Source organism: Haplochromis burtoni, unplaced genomic scaffold, assembly GCF_018398535.1.
Source record: "Haplochromis burtoni strain Fernald_Lab_line unplaced genomic scaffold, NCSU_Asbu1 Contig_490, whole genome shotgun sequence".
NCBI lineage: Eukaryota > Metazoa > Chordata > Actinopteri > Cichliformes > Cichlidae > Haplochromis > Haplochromis burtoni.
In genome coordinates, this window is record NW_024582851.1 from 58814 (window position 1) to 85715 (window position 26902).

Genomic DNA, 26902 nt, shown 5'->3' on the forward strand with positions numbered 1-26902 from the left:
CCACTGCTTCACTGAGTGAATGGGTTAAATGCAGAGAGGGATTTTCCCCACGGGGACCAATAAAGTACACTTTCTTGTCTTGTGCAGCTCCTCCATGGCCGAGTTAGCATTAGCATCGGGTGGTACATACACAGCCGTTACCATGACAACAGTAAACTCGCGAGGTATGTAGATGGGTCTGCACTTCACAGTCAAATATTCCAAATCCGGGGAACAATGGCTGTCTACAGTCTTTGTGTTTTTGCACCAGCTGTCATTGGTGTAGATGCATAAACCCCCTCCTTTGATCTTACCGGAGTGGCCATTCCTGTCGTGACGGTGGACCGTGCGGCCTGCTAGCTCAATAGCCGAGTCCGGAATTGATGGCTGCAGCCAAGTCTCTGTGAGTAATATTATGCTGCTGTCCCGTACACACTTGTTGACTGCAATTTGTAATCTCAGTTCATCGATTTTGTTGGTTATGGACCTGACGTTGGAGAGGAAAATACTCGGAAGCGGTGGCTTAAATGGCTGTTTCTTTAGCTGAGCTAGTGGGCCTGCCCTGCAGCCACGCTTTTGCCTCCTTTGTTTACGTTTCCTCTTTGTCTTGCCGCTGGGAAGAACCAACCACGGAGACCCTGGAGCTCTTATTATGTCCTCCGAAATGCCATGAAAGTGGTGGTAGTCCGATGTAATGCTCCTTGCACAGCGTAATCCCAAACTCAGAAGGTCCTGACGACTGTAGGTGGACTCTACTCGATGTATAATAATAAAAAACACACACATCCACAGAGATACACGTAGAAAAAGTAAAAAACAAAACACCGAACGTGAGGAGCAGTGAGCCGCTGCGTCTGTGCGCGCCGCCATCTTGAAAATCTTTATTTGTTGATCAATACAAATACAAACATGATGATCCATCTACTGTGGTGACCTCCTGGGAAATAGGGAGAGCCACTGAAGTGCTTTTCAACATTCAACATCACAGAATTGTCCTGTTCATACTCATCTATCTATCTATCTATATATATACACACACACACACACACACACACACACACACACACACACACACACACACACACACACACACACACACACACACACACACACACACACACACACACACACACACACACACATATATATATACTGTATATATATATATATGTATGTATGTATATGTATGTATATGTTGTGTGTGTTTCAGTGACAGCCAACTGGCTGAAGTACAGGCTGATAATGTCCTAATACAGCTGAATAACTTGGAACTTGGAATAACTTGGAAGTCTGGGGCTTGGAACAATGAATTATCCCAATCTGTGTAATTGATCAAACACTCAGACACGGTTTTCTTCACTAGATCCATATTTGAGGAACAATGCACATGTTGCATTTAATCTGCATGTGCCAAACATATGTAACTATCCTGTTCTTGTTGCTAAAATGTCTTGGAAATTTACAGAAAATGTGTGTGTTGTCCTCTAGTACACACACATAACAAATCGATTCACAACTCAGCCCAGGTTCTGAAACATACTTTGTATGAAATGTTCTCAAGGTGTTATTGTTGCTTTTTTATGTGGTGTGGACCTGTACCAGTACCAAATAGACCTTAAGGGATCTTTTGACAGTGATAAATTAAATGTAAATTTGACAAAATTATTTCTTAAAAAGAGTCCTATAATCTCTCTTGCATTTGCAGACTACATGAGCTAGCCTCCCTCCCTCTCCACATCTTCTGGAGCTTCTCTCTCAGCTCTTGATATTTCTCAAGCTTCTATGCTCTAAGATACTATGTCCAGTTCGTTAGTCATCATCAGTTTGTCTGTCTATATCTGAAAGTCAGAGAAGATCTTAGCTCGGTCATTCTTAATCCCCCGGGGTCCGTATCGCATTACCTTGGGACTTTCAGGCCATACTTGACACAGATGTTCCTGTATACTATGCCAGCCACTTGGTTATGTTGTTCCATGTATGTTGTGCCTGCTAGCATCTTGCATCCTGCTGTTATGTGCTGGATTGTCTCGGGGCGTCTTTGCACAGCCTGCATCTCTTGTGCTCAGAACTCAGAGCTCCTGTGATGCCATGATTACTGCTGCCTGAGGTATTCACTAAGCACACGGTCAGTTATGGACATTTTCCTGATGTACTCAAGGATGTTTGTTGCCTCATCCTGGAAGCAGACCAGACTTAAAATGTGGGAAAGTCTTTCTGCCGTGACCAGTTGGTGGTGAGGGAGGTGGTGTGTAAATACATACTGAGTAAAAGAGGTGAGAAAAGAAAAATGCTTAGTGCATCATGTGAAGCCCCCTTGCAGGCTAAGCTAGCATAACTAAATGTGTTTACAGTATATGGACATCATTGTATTTCTCATTGTCATTGATCATACAGCTCTTACTCGCTTTATAATCACATATTACTCACATATATTCAGATAGTGACTGACTACAGTGGCAAGTGTGGTACTACATGGCTGATGCGGGCCTCATCAGAAACACATGTTATGCAGAAAAAAACGAAGAACATCCTGTGCAGATATATTATTGAGTGCATATTTCCCATGCAAGGATAAATAGCATCATTTGTGACCACGCATGACAATGAGATTTTCTTATTGTCTTTGATTTCAGCTTTCACCGGACTTTTTACAGATGTCATGCTTTGCAGAGTTTGCATGTGGACACTGCCAAACTCTTTTCCAAAGGGTTGGTATTTTTGATCAAATGATCAAAGTACACAATTGTATCTGTATAACATATGGCTATTGGACTTCTTTTTATCATGACATTCAAATAGTTTAACATCCATAGTTTTGTTGCCCACAGTACCCAGAATAGAAAAATGAGTTTGCTGTTGCAGTTTTTCTTATACCTATGTACTTATACTTGTACTTATGGTGGTGTGGAGTAAGTGTGTCATATCTTTCAACTCTTTATTTACCTAAACTATGGAACTATCTTTCATTTATTAAAATCAGTAGTAACACATGTTCTAAGGTAACTTTCACTATAAATTACTACCAATCACAATGAAAGTCTTTAGAATTCAAGTCTGAAGGCATTTGGAAACTACCAACAAATTATTGTAATAGGATTTTTTCAAATACTTGGGCAGTTATGAAAAAATCTCTCTACTTTTGGTTTATCTCTCTACTTTTGGCTCAGCACCCACTCATACAGCTTTCCAGCTGCACTCCGACACTCCTCTCCCACACGCCGCTCCAGTTTTACTAAATCATAAAGGAAGAGAGCGAGCTCATTAACAAAACACCACACACCTGTCCCACCAACCTCCCTGGAACTGCCCCTTGAGCTTGCTGCACCACCCTTCCCTGCAGCTGAGCCAGAGACCACACCTCCACCTCAGAGTGGTCACTGGTCTGTAAGTGTAAATAGACTTTGTAGTTCGGGTCTGACGAGTTAGCTCTTCTGTGTTGTGCCATCTGCATAGCCAGAGGTCGTTTTGTTTCCCCGATGTATGAATCATGGCAATCCTCCCAGCACTTAAAATCATACAATATATTACTCTGTTTGTGTCGGGGTACCCGACCCTTGGGGTGGGCCAAATTTTGTGCAGTGTGTTTTGGAGAGGCGCAGTGTTTAGAAAAAATGTGCCTCAAGTGTTCCAATTCTCCTGACACATACGAGATCACTAAGGATTTTCGCTTGATTTGATTTTCACTCAGATTTTGTCCACATACCTGAACCAATGACTTGAACACGCATCTTTCTGCATGTAGTACTGACACTTGTACGTGAAAATGGTGTTTTCTTCCAAAAGAAAACACACTTGGTCAGTGCCGAGAGTAGGTCTGTTGCTGAAGTTGGGGTCATCCTGTAATCTCTTATGAACTACCTCCACTGCTTCAGTGACTGGAACGCAAGTGAAGAGAGATGCAACATCACACAAGACCATTGTTTCATCTGCTTCCATAATGAAATCTCTCATCTTCTCAACAAAATCCAAGGTTTTCCGGATGTGGTGTTCAGAGCTGCCTACCAGATGGTTAAAGGTTCGAAGCCAGAAACTTTGAGATGTTATAGGTGACCGTGTTGATCATACAGACAATTGGTCTTAAAGGGACATCATGTGTATGCATCTTTGGTAAACCATATTTACTCTTTGGATGCCTATTATCAATTATGGCACACAAAAGGCATTAAATTTTTGTTTAACCTGTTTTTAAGGGAAAATGTTTTCCCATTCTTTTAACTAAGTGACCTTTAATTTTTCGAACTCAAATTTCTTCAGATATCTGGAGATTTGCCTTCCTTTCCAAATTTACCAGATAGTGACAGACAATATTTGATCACTGTCACCACCAAAGAACAGACTAATTGCCACCCTGTATGGGTTAAGTAATGACACGATAATTATAATTAATGACATGATCTCTTGAGCAAAACAAAAGGTGGTGGGAAGCGGACATAGGTTCAGCAACTGGTGATGAATCATGGGAGGCCATTCTTAGAGGTATACCTGGATCCTCAATTTGTTCTTAAGAGCTTACAGACATGTATTCTGATGCAGACCCTTCTTGCCTTCCGTGTAAGAACCTACCAGCAGATTACATACATATGCTCTGGTTATGCCCTGCACTTTGCTTTGCTTTACTTTTTGGGCAGACGTTTTCATTGTATATAAAAAAATCTTTAGGAAGAAAATCTTTCCGATCCTCAGGAGTGCTATATGTGGGCTTTATTAGATTTCTTTTTATTATTGTATTAATTAAATTAATTAATTCCTTAATTAATGTATTAATAAAATTAATTAATTCCTTAATTAATGTATTAATTAACTAACAAATTATTTAATTGATTAATTAATTATTTACTCATTTTATTTTATTTGTACTAGTATTATTGTTTAATCTCTGTATATCTATATTAGTGCTAAAATTATGTTAACGCCATTAAGCCCTGGGTACGGATTGCCCTGTGCGTGGGGCTGCACGGCGCTAATGCGTTAACAAGCTAACCGCGCTAACTTGTTGATGCCGTCCAGCCCCACGCAATCCGCGCTAACTCGGTATAGGTTTGCCTTATGGTGTTAATGTCATAACTGCACATAACAGCACTAATACATATATATAGATATAGACATACTAAATGCCCAGGTACACTGGATCTGAAAAGGGGGCAGTGATCCCATCTTCTGCTCTAGCCATTCGCACACTGATAAAAATTCCAAAAATTCTTTTGTTCAAAGATGCTTGGGACTCCTGACCAGACCATTCAGGAAACAAACTTGAGGCTTCAGTTTCTCAAGGTGGTGATTGATGGACAGCACGGATGGAACAACGGCACTGATCGTGTCTATTTTCTCATGTAATGTCAAATCCAAAAGGCTTCAAAATGTCTACCATCTCCTTCAACAGGTTCCACTCTCCTTGTGCCCAGGCATTTCAAGAACAACTTTAGATGTTAACATTGCGGGACTGCTTTTACTTGCCTGTTGAATTCCGTCTTGTGATTACAGCAGCAGGGATCACTTTCTGTTTAAAAAATTCAGCTCCAAACACATCTTTGAAGGGGAGATGCCACTTTGGTCTTTGACAACCCATCTCTCGCCACCAGCTGAAGTGTGTGCGCAAAACACTGCAGGTGCTGTTTTGTTGCCATTGCAGCACCTACTGTTTCCTGATCTTCCAAGGTTAAGTCATGCCAGAGCTCTGGGTCATCAAGATGATCACCATCATCATCATTTTTGATGTAACTGTTCATCAAAAATTGTTCATACCGGGCTGTATTTGCTGTTAGAAACTACTGTTTTTGTCAGAAACTATTACTGTCAGAAAGTGCCGAAAACGCTTGTTTTCCACAATAGACAGGGGCAGGTTGCAACCAATAATCAAGTCACTTAATAATGCATTTGTGATGGCTTTCTGCTGTAGATAGCCATACTGTACTGCCCAGCACAAATCTGCTAGAGTTAAACAAACTGATATAATAAATTCCATTATAGCCATTAATGAATTGCATTTGACTTTAATTGTTTCTACTAACACTTAAATCCTCATAGTTTTCAGACAGTCAAAGTCACAGTTCTAATAAGCAATATTTCAGATCCCTGTTAAGAATTACTGACATTTGCAAATAAACAACAGCTAATTCAATAAGAGCACTCAAAGTATTATATGTGATTTATTGACGTAAATGACAGAAGAAAAAGGCCATGTAATACAGGGCTGTTACACACTAAGATGGGCCAGTTTTTCAAACCAAGAAATTTCACTGGGCCAGACATTGCATTTGGCCTGTCCAGATAAAAGCCATGCAAAAGTAAAACACTGCCATTCACTAATTGCAAATTAAACACAGTGGGTTTTGAATTTTGACGTGATGGTAAAATAAATATTTGTCAGTCCAAGCGGGGTTGAATAATGGGAAAGAGATGGTGATAAATTGTCTTTCAGGTTCAGAGCCCACTTCCTGAAATGCTTTAAAATAGCATGACAAAAATATCACATATATTAAAGCCAAACAATATTATTGACATACCCGGGAGAACATTTGCTAATAAGATAATGTTAGCTAAGTCAGCTATCTCATTGTAGCAACAGAAAAGAACCACAGACTGTTCTTCAAATGTCTTACAAAGTTGGAGGTTGTTCCATCTCCATGTGTGATTCCCTTCTTGCATGTTTTACATATTGCATTTTGTTTTTTGTTGACTACCTCATACTGATCTCTGATAACAACGAGACGGCCTACCTGAAGGAGATTAGGAATCTGGAGAACTGGTGCCAGAGGAACAACCTCCTTCTAAACGTCAGTAAGACAAAGGAGCTGATAGTGGACTTCAGCACTAAGCAGGAGAGGAACTACCAGACCCCCTGTCATCAACGAGTGCCCAGTGGAGAGAGTGGACAGCTTCAAATACCTCGGAGTTCACATCACGCAGGACCTGTCATGGTCCTGTCACATCAACACCGTGGTGAAAAAGGCCCGACAGCGTCTCTACCACCTCAGACGCTTGAGAGACTTCCAACTGCCCTCCAAGGTGCTCAGGAACTTTTACTCGTGCACCATAGAGAGCATCCTGGCGGGAAACATCTTAACCTGGTTCGGGAACAGCACCATGCAGGACAGACGAGCTCTACAGAGGGTTGTGCGGTCAGCTGAGCGCACCATCCGCTCCGAGCTCCCTGACCTGCACTCAATCTACAGCAGGCGGTGCTGGACCAAGGCCAGGAAGATCGTGAAGGACCTCAGCCATCCCAACAACAGACTGTTCTCTCTGTTGAGGTCAGGAAAGCGATTCCGCTCCCTGAAGACCAACACAGAGAGACTGAGGAGGAGCTTCTTCCCGCAGGCGATACGGTCTCTCAATCACACCACCACACAGTACTGACCCACACATATAGTTCTTACACACACACTGGACATTCTGGACATTGTTTTCACTTCATCACTTAAATCACTTTAAGCATATTTGCACTGCACAAGACATAATGTGGATTGCACAACACTGGTCACTATATTCTTCATTTCCAGTTAATACTTGTACAGCTGCTGTTATTGTGTATATATTTATTTATATTTCTTCATACATTCTTATATAGTTCTATATTGTGTATTTTGTTGTACAGTTATTTTATTTTCAACTTTAATTTATATATTTTATCTTATTCTTTCCCAGTTAAATTTACCCTTCATTCTAATTTGTGTTGTACAGTTATTTCATTTTTAACCTTAATTTATATTTTATTCCTTCCTAGTTAAATTTACCCTTTTTAATTTTTCATATTTATTTCCTATCTTATTCATAGCCTTTTCCTTTTTTGTTTTCTTTAGGTCACGAGCAGTTGTCCAAGCATTTCACTACATATCGTACTGTGTATGACTGTGTACGTGACAAATAAAATTTGAATTTGAATTTTATGAATTTTGAATTTGATCGACTCGTCCACGAGCCCCCCCCTTCTCCCCCCCCCCCCCGCCAGATCTTACTGGCCAAAATTTTGTCTGAAACGTTTTTTTGTTGTTTTTTTAAATCTAGTTTATTTGATTGGCTGTGCTACAGTCATTGCACACATACATACGGAGTGTGGTAAGAATGAATTAAATGAATTAATGGTACGCACTTTTTATATATTTAATTTAATATTTAATAAAATTTCATATTTGGGGTAAAATATCAAGTCTTTTCAAGTAAACAGGTTCATATCCAATTTAAGTCCCAAGTCATTGGTGTAAAAATCCAAGTCAAGTCACAAGTCTTAGAACATTTTTTCAAGTCAAGTCTAAAGTCATAAAATTAATGACTCGAGCCTGACTCGAGTCCAAGTCATGTGACTCCAGTCCACAACTCTGCAACTCTGCAGTGGGAAGTGCTCCCACTGCAGGATTACTTGTTGTTCCTAGAGTTTTTAAAAATAGACTGGGAGTCAGACACTTCAGCTTTTAGGCTCGTCTGCTATGGAACCAGCTTTCAAATTAGATTCAGGAGACAGACACTATCTCTACTTTTAAGATTAGGCTTAAAACTTTCCCTTTTGCTAAATCATATAACTGGATCAGGTGACCCTAAATCCTCCCTTGGTTATGCTGCAATATGTGTAGGCTGCTGGGGGATGATGCATTGAGTATTTCTTCTCCAGTCACCTTTCTCACTCACTATGTGTTAATAGACCTCTCTGCAATGAATCATTACTTGTTATTAATCTCTGGCTCTCTTTCGCAGTATGCCTTTTGTTCTTTCTTCCTCCGATAACCCCAGCCTGTCACATCAGATGGCCACCCCTCCCTGAGCCTGGTTCTGCCGGAGGTTTCTTCCTGTTAAAAGAAATTTTTTCTTTCCTACTGTAACCAAAGCGCTTGCTCATAGGGGCTCATATGATTGTTGGGTTTCTCTCTGTAAATATTTTTGTACAGTCCGGATTACAAGAAATGCCTTAAGGTGACTGCTGTTGTGATATGGCCCTGTATAAATAAAATTGAATTGAGATTAACCACACTACAGTTCGTTATACCACCTCCTTCAAAGCAGTTTTTGGTTGGCACCCAAGTTTGATTACTATGCTTACATCTGCTCAAGTGAACTGCAGCCATGGTGGAAACAAACCAGTTTAAAGAAGTTCAACACTGCAGGTGTGAAAACAACCCTTTCAGATTCCTGTGGCCACTCACTGATGTACCTCTCCCCTGACTTCCTCTGTACATCCTGATGATTTGATACAAAATGTCAAATTTACATTAATCACTCCATCAGACCTGCTGGCACTGATGTTTAGTCCATTTCTTGTGTAATTTCTCACACCTAACCCCTTTCACCCTGTTTCCTTTCCTTAATAATGGCTTCTTGACAGCCAACCTTCCACTAAGACCATAGGGAGAGCAGGGCAAGAGGGCTACAGCTTGGATTCCATAGATCTAGACCTGTGGCATACAGTGAGTTAAACTGGCTCAAATCAGGTTATTTTTTGAGTTAATACATATCATGACTGCAGTTAATAGGGTGTTGAAAACTTTATTCTATTATGTAGCTTAATTTATAATTTTAACTTACTATATTTTTTCAAGATTGTATATTGCTCTTTAGAGGACCAAGTTGTCCATTTTGTGAATGGAGGTTTTCAAAGTGTGTACAAAATTACCTTTACACTCTTTATTTAACAATGCTATTCCACAGTGTATTTTAATGTTTGTGTGTGAATGTAAAAGTCATATTTGAAATAAAGTTCGAGGATTTTATATCAATACTGAATACCCTAATGATTTAATATGTTTTTACTGCTGAATTAAACATGAAGATTATAAAAAAGGTAGCCTATTTGAAACACTGCTGACTGGTGCAGCTAAACTCAGGAATGTTTAAATAAGCTACATACAATCAGCTAAATATGTTGATTGCATGGTATTTTGTACACTTCCTACAAATATAATATATTCACACATTCATGTGATTAATCGTAGATACTACAGCATTATGCTTGACCTAGTTCCTCTACACTATTGTATATACTTTAATTAATAACTTATACCATAGTAAGTAATTAGTTCGATATATTGACTATACAGCATATATTTTCTAAATATATCTTTATAAAACTAGAGGTATAAATGTAACTAACATTATTGGAAATTTAGTGTAAAGATTACAGCCACTGCCTGGCAACTTTCCTTCCATTATTCTACTGAAGCTCTTACGGCTTTGTATCGGATGTAAATTGCTGAATTAAATTTAGATCAGTGACATTAAGTCTAATGAAGTTCAAGAAAAAGTCTGGATAACGAATTACTTTCAGCCACGGCACCTTTGGAATAAATTTGAACTTTGGACAGGTCATGTCAATTAGGTGACAGCTCAGACTTTTTTCTTTTTCTTTTTTGGGATCAGGTAACCTAAAAGAAAGCCGGAAGTGGTATTGTGTTATGAAACCGGAGCGTTTTTCATACTTCAATCCATATTTTCAGGCTGCAAATGTTCCTTGTTTACTGCATTTGCATCAAGCCTGGATGCACCGTGAAATTACAATGGATGCAGTTCTTTAAACTGAAACAAACCTGCAATGCAATGATAACCTTCAAGAGTTTGCTCAAGATGGAGAATAAGACAAGACCACGTAAAAGCACCAGGATCGATCTGCGCAACCGTCTTTTTCACAATTTATTACACAGAAAGCCAAAGGGAGAAGTACATAATACTATATGAAACCAGTTTTGTTCTCATCTTAACATTCTAAAATGTGTCCAATGTTGTAATACCATTTTTTTCCAGCTTAATATATTCTATTATATTATAGTCCTGCAACCCTAAACCCCTGTATAAATTTATTATTTTCTATTAGGCAGGGTGATTTTATACGTTTAATCTAAGTCTATTGTTCTAAGTCATCAAATGAAATAACTGATATAGCATATACGATATTTTTACATTCGCAGGATTTCTAAAAGCAAATGCTAGAAGACCTGTGAAACCGTTCCACTGGCCTTTATGAGGGTAAAAACATGACATTTAGATGTGTATTTATTTAATTCTTTTTTACGCAGACTAATCGGTGTAATTAACCTATAACTATCACCAAATGAAATCAAAACATTAAAACATGATTAAGTCGACGCAGATATAATTTGACACGTACAGTTTGTAACGTTTCTGGGGAACGCGTAGTCGGCTGTATTTTCTTTTGATGTTACGTTTTCCAATATTTATATGCCCTGCTTCTCATAGCGCTTTCCTGCTCTACCTGAGCGCTCAAATCGTGTTCAATTAACCCATTCTGATTGATGGATACAGCGGAGAGCAACTTGGGGTTTGTTTCTAAATTATGCAGACTGAAGCAGTTAGGAATCAAACCACAAATCTTCCAAGTAATAACTGACATGTTCTACCTTTTGGGTGCCAGCCACCCTTGTGGCAGGAACCACTCCCGTAGTTCAGGAGGTAGAACATCCCACGTACCTACCGTGTAAATTTCTTAAAATAAAATATATCAGTTTATGCTTGCTTTAGCCGTTAAATTTCATCTCTCACTTACTGTATGACATTTTATAACCTATACCGCTGATTTCGATTCATGGATTGCAGAAATATGGGGAAAATGAGACTGGGAATGTTTTAGTAATTTCACAGTAGCCCAGAGAAATAGGGTTAGCCTAGTAAACTAATGAAATGTATCAATGAATATGACACAACATTTTCTTTTTCTAAAATAAATGATGTATTAGCTTTATTTGTCTATAGACTGTATTTAGATTAAAAAGAGAAAATACATACATGACAAAATGCCCTGACGAAGACCAGAGGACGATTCAGGCTTGAAATAAAGTGTACTATCCTCATAGCGCTGTGTATTTGAAAGTGAAAATATTATTATTATTATTATTTTCAGAAACGACTTTTCAGTCTCCCTGTGAGTCTGTTGACTTCTATGTTATTGAGAATGGTTTTATTTTTTATTCACGATTCATTTTGAGTGAATTGCAGTCTGCTGATTTAACTCCATACCGGTTATAGTGGTAACATTGGGCCTCATCCGTGTGTGGCATCATCTAAGCAATTTTGAACACAACCATGGTGACACACAAGCACACGCAGACAGAGAGAGTGAGTTTCAAGGTGTGCGGTGGTCTTGAACTTGAAGTTGAACTCATTACAATATGTCTGTCTTTCTGGCTGTAACCCCCCAACCCACCCACCTTTCACGTTAAACTTGACCTTGACCTTCGGGGGCGGTCTGACATCTGACACCCCCACCAACAGCAGACCACACTGTGGGTTAGAGTCGTACTGTCTGGGTGGTTTGTTTGTGAAGTCTTGTCTGCAATAGGCCACGCTGCAAGGTTTGAACATTTTTGAACAGAAGACTTCACCTATACAAAGCTGAAGTCTTCTTTGCAAGCTCCTTTGACTCAGCTATACAAAGCAATAGAGTCGATTTGAGCAGGTGATTCATCTGCATTTACGTCACCACTGAGCTGTTTATTTCCTTTCATTTATTCCTTTCATTTATAAAGGACTATGTCTACTGAAGCAGTTTTAAGCTTTCTACTTTGTTGGGCAAAATACAAAATATTATTTTAATTTAAAAATAAACCCTCAACCTCGCAATCTACTGATTCCTTGTCAGAATAAATTGGAAATAAGTAACATAAATGCCAAACTAACATGGGAGATTAATTTTTCTCATTTTGATAAAAAAAAAATATTTTAAAATTATTTAGGAATAGAAATTTAAAAATATCCTATCAATAATGTTTACGGACTATATTGGTGATATTTCAGAATAACAATTATAGATATTATGCTTATCATGGACTTAATGTTAACTGTGTAAATTTATCATACTGGCGCCCCATTCACTTGTATTTTCAGACTTATTCATTTGCTTTAAAACAACACAAGGAAAATAAATGTTGCATATGAATATAACTGATGGCAATATTGTGAATATTTATGTATTTATTTATTTATTCATTGGCAGCTTCAAGATTTAAGATTGTATTTGTCACATACACAGAACTATTGCACAGTGAAATGTTTATATAACAGTCAATAACAATTAAAGATATTACAACAAAAATATAGAATTAAAACGAATATTTTCTTTCCTTGTTTTGATATTGTGATAGTATAGTCATATTGTGACGGCAAGTGAGGATAGGACAGGAGGTTTAGCCGGTCGTCTACTGGTTTCCCCAACCTGCATGTAGAAGTGTCTGTGAGCAAGTTGCAGCCATCTGAGTGTATGAACATTACTTTAAAAGTGTTCATGCATAGAAAAAAGCACTTGTGTGAATGCTTGATTGAGACCTTTAGTAAGAAAAACGCTTCAAGTGCTCACTTTTAGTATAAAAGCGCTATATAAATATTAAATATAATAGTGTTTATTCGAGTTCACCTGATAGTGAGCTGGAATAAACACCGTGATGGTTACATGTGTAAGAATATATTTTATTTTATTTTATTTATTTTATTTATTTATTTATTTATTTATTTATTTATTTATTTATTTATTTATTTATTTATTTTATTTTATTTTATTTTGCCTGTCCCGTTTGGCTCTCTTGCCATCAGAATTGTTGTCTAAAGGCAAAGAAAGATGCCCAACGGATTTATTTACTTTACCAAATTGACCATCCCAGCCTTGCCATAATGGTCCATTTGATTCACCTTTTATTGTTTATTTTATTTTCACTTACTGAATACGGGACAGACTTGACTGGAGGAAAGAAGGGGAGAAAGAAAGAGGGAAAGAGAAACAGCTGAGAAGAGGGACGGGGGAGAAGGGCAAAAACCAAAAACCAACAGAATGAGCAGAAAAAAGAAAAAAAAGAAGAAAAAAAAATGCATATATCAATCACCTGGGTCACCTGCTGAGAAAGAAAAAAGAAAGCAAGCAGAAGAGAACAAGAGTAATAGAATAAACAACATCACAATGATATATGGGAATATGACAGTAAATACTAAATGTTAAACATTATTGTGCAGCACATAAGATCAACAGAACACAGTGTGCTTTGAGGTAGGAGCCAAAAAGGGTGTAGTTTGTGGGTGTGATCACCCGTGTGTACACCTGTGAGCATGGACGCGTTTGTTTTTTGTTTTTTAAAAGGTTCCTTCATGTAATGATCTGCTAGAGGGTGTGGGGGGGCCACAGCCCCGTCCTCCAGGGCATGAAGCAGGTATGGAGGAGATCAAAACTCCAGACATCCAGAGGCCCCCAGAACACAAGAGACCAAGGAAGACCAACAGAGGGGCAGCCGCGCCACTGTCCCAGAAAGAGCTGAGGAGAGTCCCAGATGAGGGGTCACTCAGCAGCCGCGGAGCAGAAGCCAGGGGGAGTTGCAGTGACGCGCCCGTGAGCTCCGCCGGCAGCCAGCCGTGCCTGAGTGACCGAGCCCCAGGCCGAGAGGCCGGGGGCACCCCACCTCCGAAGTGGCCCGAACAAGCCCCAGGCTCCAGGCCCCGATAAGCGGCCGCCAAGGAGTGAGCCGGTGTGTACCTGGACGCCCATCCCCGGACACAAAGAACCACCAACGCACCGATGTCTGAGGGAGTCCACCACTGGCAGGGGAAGTGGTGGTAGGGGGAGATAGGCCTCCAAACCTTGGAGGGCCTAAGATGTCCCCAGAGAGGTGGCGTCTGATACCCAACCTGAACTGCAGAATATATTTTAGATACAAGTTTTACATTCAGCTTGTGTTGCTAATTTTGAATTCTAATATATTTCAAAACATTTAAATTATTGCACAGATTATTATATTTTATTTATTTAAAGTCCATTATAACGGCTTATTTCTTTATACTGTACGGATCCAGCCACTGCTCTATGACCACAAAGCTCAAACAAAGACTTGATTTCCTCTTTATGTAGCTTGGTGAGAAGTAAACTTCCGCATTCTTCACATTGTACAGGCTGTTGGCTTCACACGTGATCCTAAAGTCTGTCACTGTAATGTTACTGAAAACAAGATCTGATATTAATGTGTTTGGATTAATTCTGCGGCACACGTAAAAGTGAACTTCCCCACCGTATATGCGCCTAATGGCGGACTCCCTGGTGAAAATGATGAAAATCCAGTGAACTCAAATGAGTGGCCCTACGCTTTTAGGCTGGAAGCTTCGGGTTAAGAGCTCATGGTAATGTGTAAGGAGTTTATTTTACCCACCACATTTCTCTTTAGATCTGCTTTCTGTAGATAATGAACTTGAACAAAATTATTCTAGAATGAATAAAAAACTGAAAAAATGCTTAATCTTTAAGTTTCCTTTTAAATTATTTGCAGAAGAAGTAGTCATATAGGTTCATTGCAGGCCAGAGATAAAACATGTATTGAAGCAAAATAATGGTTCCTGTCTGCAGTATTTCATTGACCAACCATTTCTTTTCCATGTCTTCATGTTCATTAATAACCTTTAGGAAATTCACTAATTTCTCACTTACGGCTTATTTAGCCTTCATGTATACGGCACATGGAGTGATTCAAAATAAAAATAATTACAGTAATTTCAATTACAGTATAGAGGAGCATCAGAAGGATTAATTTCAAACCAAGCGCAGACTAAGTTCCCGTCTCCTATAAAAAATGAGAACAATAACTTCCCCGTAGTGAAATTGTTTCTTAATATAACGGCCCTTGAGTGCCGCGGAAACCTTTCCGAGACACTTTCAACCAAAGCCGTTTTTCTCAAGTTTTAAGAACTCCAAAACCCTTCCATAAATCTCCTTAACGTTTACTTTAGTCAGAACGACTGAGAGCGAGTTAAACTAAAACCTGATTTTTCACTAGGTGGAGAAATGTTCCAGTGGGTGCATTTATTTTAATAGCCAAACTTTGCTTTAGAAGGCTTGAAAACATTCACGGTAATGATAAATTAATAATAAGTTTTTCATGCATTTGAGAAGCACCGATTTTAAATGTGTTCACATCTGTATAAAACTGAGCATCTGGAGTTCCATATTAAAGGAAGAATAAATATTGAATAAATAAATAACATTTACACAACAAAATTTCAGTTTCTCTGAAAGTGTATAAGTTTCAAATCAGTTTGAAACTTATACACTTTACAGTTTACATTTTTGTTTCTTGTGGTTCAGGTGTGCTGCCAGTGTAGAATGGAGAGTATAGTTATTGAAAAAGTGATTATCTAAACGGTCAGTTCAGATATTGGCGAGTCCATTTTAGATATTGCCGAGTCCATTTGCACCACGTACTTTTATGTACGACACAAAAGAAGTTGGTCTAGTGATTTATTTTCATTGTCTTTCTTTCTTTCTTTCTTTCTTTCTTTCTTTAGGCAGACTAAGGTAATGTCACTCTTAGTATCGACCAGAGAACATCACATCACAGACTTGAGTCTGACGCAAAGGCAGCTGCAGAGACAAACTAAAGTAAACCAAACTACAGTAAGCTAAAGCGAATCTGCTCATTCCCTTCTCATATCACAGCTGGAAACTCATAAAATGCTTTTTTCCCCCTCCTCTCACTGACAGTCCTCAACTAGTCTCTTCTACTCTTCTTTTTGCGTTTGTCCCATCACGTGATCACCCTGTCTCATCCAATAGTTATGCTCCCGTTACTTCTCTTGGTCCAGGGGGCTTGTTGCGTCAAGGCTGCGGCTGGGATGTAAGTGGAGATCCGGCCGGTTAGTGGGAGTCTTTGCTACCGAATGACACCCAATGACACGTCACTCCAACAAAGCAGCATACCGTGCTATGATAGTGCTGTACAAGTACATTTCTTGAGCTGCGTTTGTGTGTGTGTGTTTGTATTTGTGTGTGTGTGTGTGTGTATATGTATGTATGTGTAGTGAGCGCCAGTGATCAGCCTCATTCAGCAAATGTAGCAGCTTAGCGCCAGGAACGGACGGAGTCTGAGGCACACGAAGGCCAAAACGGGGAAGGGTGGGCATATGACAGCCTCTTTAGTACTCAACCCTCGCTGGCCAGTGGAAACGGTAATGTTTGTGTATGACAACAACGTGGACGAGTTGAACAAGAACATGGAGGGGCTGGTAGGCAGCGGCAACTTTGCCGCTGCCACTGCAGCAAGCCAGTGCCGCAACATCATGGCACATTCGGCGGCCGCCGCTGCTCTGGGTGGCCACCCGTCCAGTTTGGTGCACTCTTCAGGTGGGTATTCCACAGTGGATGTGTCCGCTTCAGGCTCCGGTGAGACCGCTGCCTCTTCGGGGAAGCAATGTGCGGCTGTGCCGCACCAGAGCTCGTCGGCCGCAACCGCATTACCCTACAGCTACTTTGGTAACGGCTACTACCCATGCAGGATGGGTCGGGCTCCTCTTAAGTCCTGTACACAAGCGGCCGGAGCCGCTCTCAGCTCGCAGTACATGGACACAACAGTGAGCTCAGACGAATATCCGAACCACCGGGCCAAGGAGTTCGCCTTTTACCATGGCTATGCCAGCCCATACCAGTCGATGGCCAGCTACCTGGATGTGTCGGTGGTCCAAACACTCGGCACCGGGGAACCGCGCCATGACACCCTGCTGCCCATGGACAGCTACCAGCCCTGGGCTCTGACCAACGCCTGGGGAGGACAGATGTACTGCTCCAAAGATCAGGGACAGGCCGGCCACCTCTGGAAGTCCGCTCTGGCTGGTGAGTACTGCTGCTTTCAGGGTTCATAATAACGATTTTAAAACAGTTAAACAGAACTCTAACAGATTTTTTGTAACTATGACGCAACTGAACATATTTATTTAATAAAAATTACATTTAATAACAATTAAGAAATTAAAGGATTGACATTTGTTAAAACAAAAAACATCTCGGATGATTAATTTGCTCCGATAGTAAATTATCGTCTTCATAAATTTGGACTAAAATTAGGCGGTTAATGCATCGAGTTTCTTTGCAAAAGCAAGGCAATAATGTGCTTGAGGTTTGTGATGGCTGAGGTTAATCACTGCCCTTGAATCCCCATCTAGTTTAGGGCGTCACGTACAAGTGAAAATTAACGTCAAGTTGATTGGATCCTTGATATTGTGAAAATACCAACATGTTGCAGACTCTAACTTAGAAATGAGCCTTGCATTGCCATCTCTTGGTGCAGAGTGAAAAACATTTTGGTGTTTCGTTCAATATCGTTTATTAACCAAGTGAGATAATCATTCTATTGCTGGGGCCTTCCAGTTAATTTAATGGTTATCATAATGGTTATTATGATGAGAGACATGTTACTCTGCTGCCACTGCTAAAATTAATGAATGAATAAATAAATTAAATAAACAGGAAAATTAACTTTCATTATTAACATTGTAATTAATTCAATAATAATGATGGAAATAATTAATCCTCTTGGCCCAATATTCACAGTGAACAGGACTGTAATGTGTGAGTTAAAAGGAAAAAACCCTAACGCCCACTCCACTTCTCTCTTTATTTAACACACACATCGCACAAATGTAGAATTAAACTAAAAACACCGTAAACACAAAGTCAAGAGAAGACACAAAATGCTATCCTTGTGACAGTCTGTGTGGAGTAGAATAGATGCGTGCACTGTGTTTAAAGACGCCATTTTTTGTAGGTCAATTTGAACTTAACCCAGACAGCAGATATTCGTTTCCCGTCTGCCTCGCAGGATTGTATCCAGTCCGATCCAAACATAAAGTTCCCGTTCACTTCCTTAAAGATGCTAAATTGTGCTCGACAAATATTTTATCGGCACTTACACTATTACAGCAATCGTGGAGTGTAGAGCTTGAAAATGTATCATGGTATGTGCAGCCCATCACCTTCAGACTGGCTTTTTCTCTTTGACAGATGTGGTGGCGCACCAGAACGACAGCTTGTCTTTCCGCCGAGGCAGGAAGAAGCGGATACCTTACACCAAGGTCCAGCTCAAAGAGCTAGAGAAAGAGTACGCAGCCAACAAGTTCATCACAAAGGACAAGAGGAGAAAGATTTCGGCCGTGACCAACCTGTCAGAGCGACAGATTACCATCTGGTTCCAGAACAGGAGGGTGAAGGAGAAAAAATTCGTGGCCAAAGTGAAGAGCAGTACTCAATAGCATGCAGGTCACTGCTCTTTGGACAATTCGTAACAGTTGAGATAATTAACAGTGAATGGGAAAAAGTAAAGAAACTGGAAGTGGGACCTCTCACAGACTGTAATTTCAGAACTTTCCTGACTGCTTTGATAATATATCTGTCTAGTGTATGTCTTCCACTGTCAGTGTTGTCCGTGCCAAGTAGCCTATAGCATAACTACTATGCTCTCCATACTGTTTATATCGCATGTAAAACAGTAACCAAATCACAGTGTAACACTAAATAAATTTTGTCCCATCCCAATAAAGGTGTTATGTTTTTAAAATAATTTTCTATGCCTTGAGGAGGCAAACAAACTTTTATTTAACATTGAAAACTGATATCCGAAATTAGACAAACAACAGAGGAATCCATTTTGCGCTTGTTGATTAAAACTGTTCACGATAGACCAGATTCACTTACCAAGTCTGCCTCTGGAGGAACGCTCCCTGTGGTGGAAGCCTGTCTCATGGAATGGCAAGCATTCTGGTTTTCCATGCCTGTGACAGAACCGCGTATGGGAGAAGAAAAAAAAATCATTAGTGTACTTATTATTATCATAGACATTGGAAATGTGTTTTAATATATCTACTTGTTTAGAAGTATTTATAAAAATATTATTTAAAAAATGCTAAACAAAAACTTTCGTTCCTCTCTTCCCTTTTTGAACATTCTATCCATAACATTAACATTACGGAGAACTAACGTGAACAGTATTTTAATTTTAAATAAAGTTAACTTAGCAATTCATATCAGTTCAATATTTCGTGAATAATTCGTATAATAATAATAATAATAATAATAATAATAATAATAATAATAATAATAATAATAATAATAATAATAATAATAATTCCAGAACAAAACTGAGTAGAGACTTCAAATCGTGTTATTTTCTTTGCGCTTTCTGCAAGTTCTTTTAGCCTGCACTGTGCGTGCGTTTGAGACAGACAGACAGAGAGAGAGAGAGAGAGAGAGAGAGACAGAGAGAATAAGGAGGTGGGGGGGGGGACAAAAAAGACCCTGACCTTGAGCGTGATGTGTGATAATAATAATAATAATAATAATAATTGATGTTCCGTGAAGATAATCCTAGAAGCTCCTGTAGAACAAAACAGAATTGTCTGTGCGTATGTATACAATTTTTTTTTTTAGCCTGCATTGTATGTAGCTCTCAAACACAAACGTGAGGGTGGGTGACCTTGAAAGTCATGTGACCAGACAGGCTCGTATCAAGTCTACCATGAATATTTTATAATAGCGGGGTGTGTGAGGGACATCACTAACAATACACACAATATATACGGGCGACTGCCGTGCACCACAGATTACAGCTACACATGAGCTCACCACAGTTTTTACTCGCTATGGTTTCAATGCGATGTCCAGCCCTTTAACATTAGTGTGCTTTCTGGCGAATGGGATCTGTTTTAATTTACATAGTCTGATTGTGTGGATGCAAGACAAAGTATACTTTGATAAGTATGCGACTTTGGCAATCGATAAATGCCACTCCATTTCATAAATGTTCAGCACTGGTGAAGTCAAAAGATTTCTTATGTGAACTTCTTGCGCAACGCTGAAATCTGAGTCCTCAATCTGAAAACCATGAGCAACGTTTTTTGAATTTAACAAATCCTTTGACTGTGTTTTATGGGCGATAAACCGAGTTCTAAACATTTACGTTAATGCTCAAACATAACTGAAATGAATGAATAAATTATTATTATTATTATTATTATTATTATTATTATTATTATTATTATTATTATTATTATTATTATTATTATTATTATTAAGAACTGGGGCACCGGACCTTGTGTCGGATCTTATCACCTCTTTACCAGACACACAGATTGTGGTTAGTAGGCTTTATAGATGCAGAATATGCTGAGTAGCTTGATAACCACTTTCACTTAAAGGTAATTTGTTTGGAAACGCACACAATGTGGGCTATCCTCAAATAAATTTGAAAGTGTTTATAGGGAGAGGATGTAGCGACGGATTTAAGAGGGTGCTATAATTGAAGATCTTTGAAACATTTTTTGACGCAATTTTGTGTGTCCAAAACAAGGGTTTAATATTCACATAGGCTGTCCAGATTCTAACAAATAAAATGTGGGGCAAACACAGTGTTTATGTGGGACAACATGGGACAGGTGAACAATGCTGAGAGTTACTCTGAAATTTTGATATCTAAACTAAAATTAAAAATACAATAAATTGTGGCTGATACAGGATTATCATTTAGCTTGTACAGGCCAAACATATCATATTTCCAACAATTTGGTTTGTCCTTATGATCTCAATCAATAGTTGGTATATGCTCAGGCCAATATTCTTTAATTATGGTCAATTGCTTTTGTAAACTTTGCAAACTTTATCCAGTTATGACACACATATTGTTACAGTACTGGGTCTGTGACCCAATATTTATGTTTCAGATTCTGATTTAATATTCTTTGACTTTTGTTATTTCTGGTTTTGGTTATCTTTATTTCTTAAGTTCTTAGTGATGTTAGTTCTTTCTCCCTTAGTATTTATCTGTGTTTAGTCTCTGTTCCCTTGTCACATGTCTGTGCTTTTCCCGTGTCCCACGTTTCATGTATAGTCAACTTTGTCTCTATGTTCCCTATGTCTCCCCAGTCACTGTGTTAAACTTGTGTGTCTTTGGTTGGTGTGTTTCTCTTTTTTATTTTGATAGTTCCTCTTCCTGTGTTCAATGTATTCAGTTTTGCTAACTCCTCGTCTTGTTATGTCAGATTAGCACTAGCTGTGTTTCCCTCCTGTTTCCCATTCCCTCATTACTCTCTTGTGTATTTAAGCCCCGTGTTCTCCTCTGTCCATTGTTGTTTCATGCTACTGCTATAGCTGCATGTTCCTCTATGAGCCTTGCAATGCTTAATTCTAGTTTCTCAGTTTACAAGTTTTATCCTTGTCTCTAGTGTCTAGCTTTTGTTTTAGTTTTCTTGTATTTAGTATTTGAATTTTTGTACACTCAAAATAAAGCTGCCTCCCTTAGTTCACTCTTTCGGGTCGCGAGTCCTGCATTTGGGTCCCATCCTGCCTGCCACACAGCCAGACCTTGAGACATATACTAAGTGATTTCACACAACATTTCCCCCCCAAAGTGAAAATGAAAAATAACATTGGCAAAAAAGACCAAAAATCAATTTCTCAGAACATACTGCTGTTCCATTTTTGTTTGTGATAGTTTCCATCATATTAAACATTTGCTGCTGCAAGAGTACTGACAGTGACTAGAAAGAGAGAGCATATTTCTCCTGTATTGGCCTCCCTTCATTGGCTCCCTGTTAAATCCAGAATTTAATTCAAAATCATGCTCCTCACATACAAGGTCTTGAATAATCAAGCCTCATCTTATCTTATCTGCTGAGGAGTAGGGCATTAGACTGGCTAACCTTCTTCAGACTATAACAAAAAGTTTTCCTTTCATGTACATAGATGTGGGTAAAAACCAGACTAATAAGCGCTAGTTCTAAATGTCCTTTAGAACTAGTCACAGTGCCACAGGAGCACAGGGAACAAAAACGCTGTGCCACGTTCTGAGGGACATTTGGTCACCCTCATGGCCCAAAATTCAAATGACTATCAAGGAGTGCCTTCTTGATTGCCATGTGGTCCCTTCCAAGTGGTTTTGACCACCGGTGCAGGTTGTCTTTTTCTTTTCTGCTGTAAAAAGGTCAAACAAACCTGAAATGCAGCAAAGAAAAATCAATTTTATTGTAAGAAAAAATTTTAAAATTCAGGAATTGTTATTGAATAAAAACACTTTTCAGAATTTCTTGTCTTAAAACAGTTTTGGTCTATATCCAAATCTCTACCATGAATCCCCAGAAATAATTTACACAAAATCATATTGATGGCTTCTTTTTCATGGCCGTAATTTTTATTTTATTTTATTTATTTTTTTGCTTCATTGGGCAATGTCTTTTAAATGACATTTCAGTCCACCAGAAAATGGTTTTCATTGCACTGAGCATTTCATCTGCACATTTCATGGAAGTAACACTGTAGACTTTTTAAAGAAAGTCCAAGTCCACTCAAGGAGTGCTGACTATAAATTGCATGGGGTGACAGCAGAAATATAATAGTTTAAGTAAAACTATAAAGGAAAATGCTTCTGTAAAACTTGACTGGTGTTAAATACATGCACTTTTTGTGTTCCTGTCAAATTGAAGTTAATTGCTTCAACAGAAATGTTTCTAAAAGTTCTTAGTTCTCTTTCATTGGATACTTTGCTTGAAGTCAGTTTATTTTATTAAACAAATAGAATATGTATACACATGCTTCAGATACAATCAAAGATGAAATGTGAGATTTCTGTGTGCAGGAAGATTTTTACAGTAATATCTACAGGCTCAAATATGTGGCTTAGAATACAGTGTTAAAAATTGAAATACAATATTAAATACAACTTTATTTGCTTTGCCAGGGCGATTTGGCAGAACTGATGTGAAACTCCAGGGTCAAGTGCACATTAAAGCATACAATGTATTAATTAGAATGAACTGGACAGCAGTAGTTATTTTTGCTTAAAGCAGGCTGCACCAGGGAATGCACATAATTGAACTGCTGGGTACATATATGAAGAGTTGATTAATTGCTTCTATCAAGAAAATAATACTTTATATTTCAAAATGAGGCGCATGCATGTAAATGGTAAATGGCCTGTATTTGTATAGCGCTTTACTTAGTCCCTAAGGACCCCAAAGCGCTTTACACTACATTCAGTCATCCACACATTCACACACTGGTGATGGCAAGCTACATTGTAGCCACAGCTGCCCTGGGGTGCACTGACAGAGGCGAGGCTGCCGGACACTGACCCCACCGGGCCCTTTGATCACCACTAGTAGGCAACGGGTGAAGGGTCTTGCCCAAGGACACAACGACCGAGAACCAGCAACCTTCCGATTACAAGACGAACTGCCAACTCTTGAGCCACAATCGCCCCATGTGTGTTACCATTAAAAATTAACACTGAACTTCACAAATAGCAGTGTGTTCTGCTGGTCTGTTGACTTTCTTTACTGCTCCATCTCTTTCCTTTTTTAAAACCAACAAAATTGATGGAAGACCTGAAGCTCACAAAGTTACTTCTCCCCTTTATTTTGCATACCAGCGAGGAGGAGGAGGTGAAAGAGCAAGCCTTTGAGCTGGACCATGCTATCACTTTATTCACACATAACTATAGAAAATCCCTTTAATCCACACATGCATTTTAAATATGTCTTTCACTTAGCATGCCTTTTTATCTTTACTAAAGAAAAAAAGGCATGCAGCATCTAATGTAGTATGCAAAAGTCTAGGGCAGGGGTCTGAGCTGTGGGCCACTGCTGGTACTGTCATCTCATTGGAGGGCCACTTTAGTGTTCAACTAGTAAGTTTAACTTCAATTGTGAATACAATTTTTTCCCTCACGCTTACAGTAACTAACTGAAGCCTTTCATTGAACTACCAAATAAATACATTGGTACTCTCTTTCTGACCAGACACGTGGCAGCACTTCTGCTATCATTTTGTTCATATTTAACAAAATAAAAATGCAGACATAAGTGTATATATTAGTTTTTGACAGCAAGTGACAAATAACTGTCTCACTGAACTAACACAGCCAATCCGTCCAGATGTTTGTACTCTCTTCTCATATTGCCTTCATATTAAATCATTTTTTGCTTTTTAAATAACTTATTTTAACATTGCACTCAACAACAAATGAATCCTCCCAAGCAAAAAAAGTAACTTCAAGGGCAAAATTGCATTGTATTTCTTCACATCGATATGCAAGTAGGGGTGACGTGGGCCTCAAGTGGCTCCCGGGCCACGAGTTTGAGACCGCTGGTCTAGAGTCACCCCTTATTTCTTTATATTTTCCTTACTAGGAGCAAAACTTGTCATTTTTAAGATTGTACTTGAGCCATAGTTTTTTGAAGGTCTTATGATAATTGCTATATTTTCACTTACTTTTCAGGCCACTCCTTGTACCTGGCCATTGTCAGAGGAATTTTTATTTTTTGTTTGTTTTTTAAGCCACTTAACACTCATTTAATAATCACTGAAAAAATAAAAAGGTATCTAACTGAAGGTAGGAACCAGTGTTGTTTAAACACATAACAGACAAGCACTAAAAATTTATACACTTAGTTACTAGCAGCCTGCCACAAAAATAATCCTCTCCACTCCCATTTCTTTTGCTGAATCTATAAAAATGATAATGATAACACAATTCAGCAGTCATTTTTTTCACCATGGGTTATTTCAAGGAGTATCGCTGAATAGTTGGCATATCTTGGCATGGAAGGCAATGCAGGTCAGAAACCATTGCTGTCAAGATGACATTTTAAGGAAGAGAAACAGCATTACAAACTGCAGATGCGTTGGATTTAAAAACACACAATGGACACTCCTACCCAGCGTCCTGACCTCATAATTATTAAATCAGTGTGGGATCATCATGAAAGAGAATGGAATAAAAGGCAATCAGCATCCAAAGAAGAGCTGGAATGCCGAGCTAGTTATACAAGATATTAAATATAAAGATATTAAAGATATTACAAGAAAGCTTTGTTAGGAGTCATGTTGTCATATGTTTCCACAAATTACTGTACCTATTGCCCATGTTCCTAGTAAAATATAAAAAATGCAGGACTCAAGACTATAATTTTATGTAACTCTTTAAGAACTTGACAATATCTGTTGAAAATGTCACAAAATTAAGAGCAAAAAACACCAAGAGTAAATAAATAAATAAAAAATATATAATCAATAAAACATAAAAAATCTGAAATATAAGTAAAGTGATCTTCAATTTAAAAATGAATGCAGTAACACATACATATGAAAGAATCAGAAAGAACATTCAAATTTACTTTATTTATTTTATTAATGATTAAGTGCATTTTATAGATTATTATTCAGTACTTTTATTCAGGAAGGGTTTCAGTAAAGATATTATGCTTTCAAAGGAGTGGATCATTTTCACTGTGGAATTTTCAGGGTTATCACGCATCACTGGCATTTATATGTTTATATATCAGTGCACAGCTAATATTTTGCAGAGGAATTTTAATATTTGTTAAATTATATTATATACTTAGTCAAAATTCAACATTGGATCCAACCAACCATTTTTTTAGAGACTAAATTGACTAGACTTAAAACAACAACAACAAAAAAAGAAATAGCATAAAAAAGAAAAGAAAGATGTTCAAAAGAAAGCTGTCTATACACATTTATCCACAGCTGGGATTGACAGTGGTGTGAAGTGAAATTAAATATTATACTTAAGGGGGGGTCACAATGATTTCATTATCAGATGCATTATGTGTGCAAATAAATTTATACATGGAAGACAGCTTTAAAAAGATTGACTTGTACAACCACAAACATGTTTAGAGATTAATATAAGAGATCAGCGAGCTAGATAGTATCACACTATACCTGTGACCTCGGGAAACTTGCCTTTACTTTGTAGTTTGCCTGTGTACAGAGGTATGCAATGTCATGTTTTATTTAGCATAAATAAACACAAAAAACAACAAAAAAATAAAATCAGAATTAAATTCTATAATTGAATAATTTAAATCAAAGAACTTAACTTAAATTGATAATGTATGTATTCTAAAAAGTATGATAAAATACTTTAGCCGAGTTATGAGTAAGGCTGCATAAAGCCTGGAAAACAGTATTAAATTTCAAAATTAAATCAGAATCAGAATCAGAATCAGAATCAGAATCAGAATCAGAATCAGAATCAGAATGGGGTTTATTGCCAGATGTTGAGGTTTACAACATTAGGAAATTGCTGCGGTGCTTCAGTGCAAACAATAAGAATTAAAGTGCTATGTAGAAAGAAAGATATGTGCATGAGATATACATGAGATATATACATGAGAA

At 38.4% G+C, this 26902-nt stretch overlaps 2 protein-coding genes across 2 annotated transcripts in view; one reads left to right on the forward strand and one right to left on the reverse strand.

The window, feature by feature from the left end:
- eve1 (even-skipped-like1) overlaps nucleotides 1–12279 on the reverse strand; it is a 41597-nt gene extending 29318 nt beyond the window's left edge. The window contains exon 1 of the mRNA XM_042213858.1: nucleotides 12126–12279. Coding sequence (XP_042069792.1) covers nucleotides 12126–12279 — 154 coding nt within the window. The remainder of the gene's footprint in view (nucleotides 1–12125) is intronic.
- A 4295-nt stretch (nucleotides 12280–16574) lies between these two features.
- Nucleotides 16575–19521, forward strand: hoxb13a (homeobox B13a). Its single transcript, XM_005947114.2, has 2 exons — nucleotides 16575–17548; nucleotides 18716–19521. Exons 1-2 carry the CDS (start codon nucleotides 16843–16845, stop codon nucleotides 18961–18963), a joined length of 954 nt encoding a protein of 317 aa, XP_005947176.1. The 5' UTR covers nucleotides 16575–16842; the 3' UTR covers nucleotides 18964–19521.
- Nucleotides 19522–26902: the final 7381 nt, after the last annotated feature.